Below are 8,536 nucleotides of genomic sequence, written 5' to 3'. Positions count from 1 at the left end.
GGAGGGAAGGGGGGGGAAGGTGCCGGAGGCTGCCGGGCCCCGGGACGGGAGTGGCGGCCGCTGCCCCGCGCCCTCGGCCCAGGAAGGAGGGCGATGGAGGGGGAAACTCGCGTATCCCTCCGCGGCGCCGTGCGTGTGCGGCGGCCTCCGCTCTTCGGGAAGCGCGCGAGGCAGCGCCGGGGGGAAGGGAACTACTTTCAGGAAACTCGGGAGCAGGGCAGGCGCCGGGCGCCGCGGGGAGGGCGGTGGGAGCTGGGTCAAGGGGACTGCTTCCCTCCCCTCGCTCTTCTCTCCTCTCCCTCCTCCCTTTCCCCCGTGGTTATTTTGGATCAAGCTGTGGCGGCGGAAGGAGCTTGAAGTCAACGCTTCCGCCCAGTTTTCCTGTGAGGAGGAGGCGGAGGCGGCTGCAAGGAGCCGAGGCGGCGGCGGCGGCCGCTAATGGAGTTGCTGCCGGGGAGGGAGCGTTGCCGCTGAACTTCCCCGCGGGCTTTCTCCCTCCTCTCCCCCGCGTCCTGCGGCTTGGGGCTCCTCTCTCGCCCTAGCAGCTCCTCTTCCCCTCCCTCCCCGCTCCTCTCTTCGCATAAACAGCCGTGACGCATCCTCTCTCTCCTCCGTCCCCCCCCTTCCCACCCCCAGGCTGGTTTAAAACGCCTCCCTCCCCCCGTCACCAGCCTTCTCCTCGGGGCCGGCTCGTCCTCCCTCCGCAGTGCTCGGCGTCGCTTTGGAGGGGGTGGGAGAACCCAGTTGAGCCGTTCTGCTCCCCCCCCTTTCTCCCTTCCCCCCTCCTCCCCGCCAGCCCCGGCCTGTGGCGGCTCCGGTGTCTGGAGGAATTTCTGCGGCCGCCTGCCCCGGCTGGGCGCGGGAGGCGGGCGGGCAGGGAGGCGGCCGAACAGCAGCAGCAGCAGCAGGAGGTGGAGGAAGAGGAGGAGGAAGAAGGAGAAAAAGAAGAAGAAGAGGTGGAGGAGGGCAGCAGCAGCGAAGGCGGCTGCAGCGGGAGATGAGCTGCAGCGGGAGGACGGTGCGGCGCAGCTTTTTGCGGCGAGGAGCCCTCCCTTGTCTCCAGCACTCTGTTCCCGTTTAACTGGGAGCAGTTCAAGAGCAGAAGATCCGTGGTTGTTGCAGCTGTGTTCACCACCACCTTCATCATCATCATCTCTAAAGACAGGGGGAAATACGCTCCAGCGCCGGACCATAGGATTTCGTGTTTCCAGGATAAAGATCGCTGTCGTCCCCCTCCTCCCCTTCTTTCCCCCCTCCTTCTCCCTCACTTCACAACGCTGCCCGTGCCCTGGCAGGGGAGGGCAGACCGGGGGGGTAACAATGGTGAAGTTTCTGGTGAGTTCTGCCTGCGCCCTGGCTGCGTCGGTGCTGCTCCGTCTCCCTGTCGGATCGCGGTGAGGAGAAAATGAGCGAAGAGACGGCGACTTCTAACAACGAGTAAGCGGCCGTTCCTCTCTCCCTGCCGCGGCGGCGGCTCTCCCCTCCGCCCCGGGGTCGGGCTGGGGCCGGGGCTGGGGCTCGGCGCGTCCCCCGGTTCCGCGCCCCGCGGGGGCCTCTGCCCGCTCACGTACGTGTCCCGGCCTCCCCCTGCGCGTACTGCGCATTTCTGCTCGCATATATGGAAGCTCAGAAAGCTCCCTCTTTGTGAAGGAGCTTGGTGTGGAAGGGCTGCGAGCCAACGGCCAGAAAAGCGTGGTTTAGTTAAAGCCCAGTAGAAAACGGTGCAGGTAACGATGGTGTCTGGAAGGGGGAGGATGGGGTTTGAATGCCCAGAGAGGTATCGGCACGTACCACCTCTGATAATATCCTATTACTTGTGGATATTTCACATGGAAACTAGTGTGTGGGAGCTTCATCCTGCAGGAAACTGCTCTTGAATTTTAATTGGATGAGTCAGTCAGTGTAAATACAGCTTAAACCTACCCTAAAGCCCTTCTTTTCTTTTTTTTTTCTTTCCCTTTTAATGAACACTTGGGACTTTTCTTTTTTCTTTTTCTTTTCTTTTTTCTTTTTTTTTTTTTTTTTTTTTTTTTTTCTTTTTAAGGGAAAGGGGACAGTTCAAGGAGCTATTCATGTTTTTACTGGTTGACTGGTTTGGAGGAAATCCAGAAAATGTGTGTGCGCGGTTGTATCCCCCTGCGTGTAATCTATCTTTGAAACACATTTTGGGTCGGAGGAGATGAATATTTGTCAGGAAACATCCGAGTTCCTTTACGGCATTGAAAAACATAAAGGATTTTGAAACTTTTCCTGTTCCCGGGAAGTTCATCGCTGTGGCGTTATGGTTGGCGATGTCGGTCTGTGCTCGGGCTGATTTTATGAATGATGCGGCGGCAGCCGCGGCCATGGCGCTGGGGAGGGGGCCTGCCGAGCGCCCATTGTGCCGGCAGGTAGCGGCGGGTGGAGGGCGAGCAGCCGGCGGGGCTGGCAGGGCGCGGAGGGGTCTCCTCCTCCGCCTGGGAAAAAGGGTTCCCCCCTTTCGCTGCCTCCCCCCCGAGCAAAGCCCGCGCACCTCCTTCCCCTGCGCTGCCCCCAACGCGGCGTTGTGCTCCCCGAGGAGCAGAACCCCGCGGGGTGCGGGGCCCGGGGAGTGGGCGCTACCGGCCGTGGAGCGGGCCGGGCCGGGCCGGTCAGGAGCCGCTGCGGCGCCCGCAGGGCCGGGAGCCGGGGCCGCCGCCATGTTTCCTTTTTTGTGAATCGCTCTCATTTGCATACCACAATCTCCATTCATAAAAAAAAAAAAAAAATAACGAAAAAAATATTGCTGTCATCACCGCTGACCTGCGGCAAAACCTGCCCTGCAGAGCGCCTGGCGCTGCTGCTCCGGTGCGAAGGAGCAGCCCGCAGCCGGCGGCTGGCGGAGGAAGGTCTCCAGGACCTGCTGTATTAATATGTGCTGTTCGCTGCTTGTTGACACAGTTATGTGGGAAATATCAGCTCGGGGAGGTGCTGGGAGCACGTGATCCGCTCCATTCATAAAATACCTGGCTGTCCATTCACAGTGCAGTACAGTGTCTGCATTCAGCAGCCTCGCAGATCAGTCCTCCATGGGAAGGGAGAGGCAGCCAGGCCGGCAGGTTTATCGGGGAGGGCAGCAGAAAGAGGGCTTATGGCTGCCAGCATGGGAAGTCGCTGGAAAAATGAGGGGGCCGAGGGGAGGGAAGTGTTTTTTATGGTTTGCGTTTGTCATTTTCCTGTAAAGGAGCAGTAGTTCGGAAGTACCTTTTCGATATACCATCTAACATTTAAGCAGGGAAGAGTTTTATTCAGAAAACCAGAGCCTTATTCAGAAATACTTTCCCTTCCGTAAATACTGACTCAAATGCAATACTGAAAATCAAATTCATTGTTATGAACGTGTTTTCAAGACAGTGTGCTTATCCATTTTGTATAATTTATGTGTTACTGAACTACACTGTGTCACATCTGCAAGATATGAGCGTGTTATGGAAGGAAGTCAGTCATACCTAATGAGAAATCTGAAAACATTGTCTGTTACAAAATACAGGTAACAGGGAAGACAACTAAGTAGAGAGACAAAAATGAACTGCATTGCTGATTTTGTGCCAGATAAGGAATTGTCATTTCCCTTTAACCTACGCCATGGCTGAAAAGACCTCTGAAATAATCAGAATAACAGGGAAATATTTGTAATACGGCATAAACTGCTTAGAGGTCAGGATATTAACCATATTTTTACATCATTCAAAAAATAAAATGAAGCAAAACTCGGGTGATGAGGGATCCCCAAAGCTGACACTGTATTTGTTTGATGTAACTGTTTTGTGGTTGCCCATGCTCAAAGGGTGATGTGCGCCGTTCATGAAAGCTCTATTTCATTATCTTAACAAATTACACTAAGGCAATCCTTCGTTACACGTTCATGGATGTAGGAGGCTTTGTTGTTAGTGCAGCCTAAAAGAATACCTGAAAGATTACCAACCTTTACTTAAAACCAGAAAGGAAAGCTCACATAGAGTATTTGCTTTGAGTTACTTCGGCATTGTTACAGAGCTAAATGGATAAAGCCTTACAAAGCACTGTAACAGTGCTTTATGTCAAATTATAGATTTTTTTTTTCCCTTTGGTTATTAGAATATCAGAGAAAAAAAAATGTTTCTCTTCTCGATTTAGTTTGATTTTTTTCTTTTTACAGAATTTTGCCTAGTCCAGGGTTGCTCCTCTTTGGTTGATTTTGCACATTGCACAAGTGAATCACTTTAAATGACTGGGAAATATGATTGAAACGCCAAATAAACCATTCATGAAAATAGGGCAGATCTACAAATTGGTGTTCATCATACATTAAAAGTTCACTGTGTTTAATTTTATCAGTATAATTGATTACATCAATGGCCTTGAATTCATTAATAAATCTCTGGACATATAAGGGCGAACACTGGCACTTTGCTGGTCATTTTGTGTCATTTGTGGGTACCGGGAATGTTCTGGTAATAAAGCATTCTTTTTTGTTTATAAAACTTCATTTTATGAAGCAAGATAAAAACATTCGTGGTGCCTGGAGTTTGACCTCTGTTAATGATGTTAAATTCTCAGTGATAGTGGGAAAGTTTAATTTAAAAGCAGCGTTAAGTACTACTAAGTTTCCAGTCATTTATGAACATACGGCAGACAGCCTCCTGAAATTCTGATTGCCAGAGATGAATCCTTGTTGATGATTTTTGTATTGTTCTTGCAGTGATACTGTTGTGTTTTGTGTTAGTTAAATGAGAGCATTTGTGTACCTCCAGATCTTTTTTTGCTTTTTCCTCTGTGTTGTGCAGTCAGTGTGGTCAGCAGGAACACGATGTGGTGTTCACAAATACTCTCAGTTTTTAAATGAAGGAATTAGTAGGATTTGTGGGCTCGCGGGTCAATTTGCTGTTAATGCAACTTAATAATGTCAAAGCAGGCAGGTCAGCAAACACTGCATGAAATTCCTGTTTTGGTGGCAGATTTTATTGCTGTCTGGAAATGTTAGTGTTAGCTAAAGCAGAATAATTGTTACGTTATGTAGTCCCCATTCAGTAGGGATGAATGATGACAGGCTTAAGATGGAGTCTGAGTTGCTGCTATTGAGAAGCAGGAGCAATGCTTTATTGGCTTGTTTACTTTGCTCTGTGTTGCAGGTGGCCTCCTTTTTCAGGGAATTCTTGTGCTCTTGAATTATATTCAAAATTGCTTTTATGTACTGTGTTTTTACAGATTTGCTCTATCATATGCTTATTGTTTTGTTAAAAAGAGAGATAGGTAATCTTATACTAATTTTCCTGGATAACTTAATTCAAGATATTATAAATTAAAAAATCACTGAGTGTATATTAATGCTGTATGTTTAACAGCCTCTAGATTATGATGTTATAAACATAGGTGTTATTTTAAAAAATTTAGTTCAGCTTTACTTTTTCAATCCAAACTACTTTATATGTTCATGTCGTCTTTGAATTTTTAAAAAATACTGTTTATACTTCATTTGTGATCCAGAATGCCATGTATTACAAGCCCAGATACTCAAAGAAGAACATGAGATGATACTGCAGAAAGTAAAGCAAACTAGTTGGCTTTATTAGTTCTAGAAGGAACTAATAAATTGGCCACTTTTCAGGAGGCTAATTTTCTAGGCTTTGGAATATAGAATTTGGAATTCTTCATCTCTTAATGTAAAGAATTTTTTTTAAGTCAGATTTTTTTTTTAATTTTTTTTTATTTATGTAAGGAAAGCATCTTCTAAATCAAGTGATTACATCAAATCATGACAGTTCTGATAGATTTTCTTTTGGGGAGGCTTTTCCAGTCTCATGAACTGCTTCTTCCTGTCTCTTTGGCTTGACATGATGTGACACTCTTTTGAAGGTGAAACTGAATTTGCATGTTATGTAATCTGGGAGTCAGGGTTTTTTAGTTTTTATTTGTTTTATTTTGAAAAAAGGGTTCACCTTAGCAACATTCCTTGATTACTGTGGTATTGCAGAAAAATGCTTTTTGGATGCTGCAGCCTAACTGGAGAAAGTGATAATGTTTGAATTAAAAAATTAGTATTTTCCTTGTTTGTTCATTAAAATGTAATATTCCTGAAGGGTTAAAGTGGCAATGAGGACATCGGCATATGTTTCAAAAGTAGAGAAATTCCATGAAAGGAATATATCTTCCCAGAATTGGAAGTCACAGGATTAAAGCTGAGGGAATTTCTGGTGATTTGTGTTTTTTTGCTAAACACTGGCATTTTGTTTGTTATTTACCCATTATTGTGTATATCTGCAGATATTGTATATATTGGTGATGGTCTGATGGGATATGACAAACACCAGAAATAAAAAATACTTTTTAGAATATTGACACAAGCTTAACAAGGAGACACAGGAAATACTTATGTCTTTTTTTTCACTGTTGTTTTTTTTTTTTTTTTTACTCCCCTCATTCAAAAAAAGTAACTATGATACAGCATACAATGTACATTGTCTTAAAGGGGGGTGTTTTAACTTTTAAATGTCTGTTTTCACCCTCTTACTCTTTCTTGATTGGATCATGTTGCAGTTTCCTTAAAGAAATTTGAAAGATGGTTGGGAGTGGCCATGTTGTTGAGAATCCCAGTTTCTCTATGGATATATGAAAAAGGAACCATCTTAGCCTTTCTCTTCTCAGTTCTAATGTGCAGCAGTGTTTAAGCAAGCAAATTTTAACTGGTGCAGTTTGCACAATAACAATGTTTGGAATTGGTCATAGACAAAAATTAAAAGGTGCCTGAAAACATGGAATTTGTTCCTCCTTTCTCTGCCTGGAAGATACTCGTTCCTCTTTTGAAAGTATTTGTAGTTGTGAAGCATTTATTTAATTAGTGGTAACAAATGTGGCCCGAGTATTTCAGATTAAAAATCGGTAAGATGTTAACATTTTTATAACCTCTTTTATACTTTCTAATACTTTGTTAGACATGTCTTCTCACCAGTCTTGGTATTCAGCAGAAAAAATATTCAGTGATGCTTCGTTTTTTGATGGTAGGAAGGGCACTGGATACTCCTTTGGTATGCTGTATCGACATTTGTTTCTAGACTTAAGACAATAGCAATACATTTCTTGCTCTTAGTTTTCTAGTACTCTAAGGGAAGATTTTTAATTTTTTTTTTCTGCTGGTGCTTGGGCTATCATCTTTTAAAAATCTGGCACTATTGTCTGCATGTTTTCTCATATACAAGGTGGTATCATGTTGTATATGATATATTTTATGGTATACGGTACCAGGGTAAACTCGGTATCTCTCTGCTTGAAAAATACCAGGGAAAAGTCCCTTGGACTATGGAAGTGTTGAACACTTCCTTGTAGGAAGTAAGCAGACATTTTAAGTGAATGTGTTTTCACATCTTTTAAAGCTTATCTTTTACATAATGTTCATGCTGGTATTTCTGCTATCAGTTTGCTAAAATAATATATATTAATTTAGATATATTCAGCATTTTATATTCACTGTTTCTCTCCAGATATAGCAAGAAAAGAATTTTTAGAAAAACAAATACCACAAAACCAAGTGACCAACAAATCTTCAGATACACTAAGAGACAGAAAATTTGCATTTCAGTGTTTTGAGTACTGAAATGGTTTATAAATGTAGCTCCAATTAAATAACAACTGACTTGCTATACACAGCTGCAGACCCTGATTCCCAATGCTCCAAGTAAGGTAGGGAAAATAAATAATGGTACTAATAAAACAGCCCAAATACAATGATAATAAGTGCATCTATATATTCAAGGAGATCACAAGATATAACACACAGATATAACAGTAAATACTTCATTTCAAACAGGGAAAATAGGCCACAGAAACTTGGGCTGTTACTGTGCTCCATCTGCATTGCTGCCTGATACCACACTCCCATTCAGAAGAAAATGGGTTTTTATGTGTGTGTTACACAAGAATTCCCCAAACATGTACTGTCCAAACATCTGAACCATCTTAAAAATTAAGTGGTAAAATTTTTTCCTCTTTTATTTTTTCCCCCAGATGCATTCACTCTTGTTTGATAATTCTGACTACTGCTGTGTGTTAATACTATAGTTAGGTGAGGAAGTCTTATTATCCCTACACTGCAGCAGCAAGCCAAACACTCGCCTGTTAAGAATTCCTAAAGAAATCCTAAAGAAGAGCCACTGTTTGGTTTGAATGGTTTGCAAGAACAGATGTCATTAACGTCTATGAAAAAGTTGTCTTTTTTTAAGGAAAAACCAAAACATAACCATCAAAAAAAAAACCAACTCCAGGAAAGTGGTACCAAATATGTAGGTCTTACCCAAAGTGACCTGACAACTGTTGACAGTTACCCTTCTTTTACTTGTGCTGACAAATTGTGGTACTAACCCAAGTTTGTCAAAACAAAAAGGAAACTGATTTGTTGCATTTTTTGTAAGGTCAAATGCTGCTAACAAGCAAGTGTGGCAACCACTATCAAAATTTTCATTAATAAGACAAGTAATTACTGAAAACTAGTGTTAAGTTTATTAAGAATTGTTACTGAGTCTGACTGCCTTCCCTAAATAAACCT

At 44.1% G+C, this 8,536-nt stretch overlaps 1 protein-coding gene across 2 annotated transcripts in view; it reads left to right on the top strand.

Annotated features, from left to right (window-relative positions):
• Nucleotides 1-379: 379 nt before the first annotated feature.
• SPRED1 (sprouty related EVH1 domain containing 1) overlaps nucleotides 380-8,536 on the top strand; it is a 67,523-nt gene continuing 59,366 nt past the window's right edge. The window contains exons 1-2 of one of the 2 annotated variants that reach the window (XM_030452105.1): nucleotides 435-1,437; nucleotides 2,045-2,297. Coding sequence is in view for 1 of the 2 variants with exons in the window: in XM_030452104.1 (XP_030307964.1) it covers nucleotides 1,406-1,437 (32 nt within the window). In the remaining variant the exon portion in view is untranslated. Of the gene's footprint in view, nucleotides 1,438-2,044; nucleotides 2,298-8,536 lie in introns of both variants that reach the window. The other variant, XM_030452104.1, reaches the window with a different exon arrangement.

This window comes from Calypte anna, chromosome 5A (genome assembly GCF_003957555.1).
Source record: "Calypte anna isolate BGI_N300 chromosome 5A, bCalAnn1_v1.p, whole genome shotgun sequence".
Taxonomy (NCBI): domain Eukaryota; kingdom Metazoa; phylum Chordata; class Aves; order Apodiformes; family Trochilidae; genus Calypte; species Calypte anna.
Note: the sequence above shows the minus strand (reverse complement) of the source record. Positions and strands in the feature narration are given on the sequence as shown.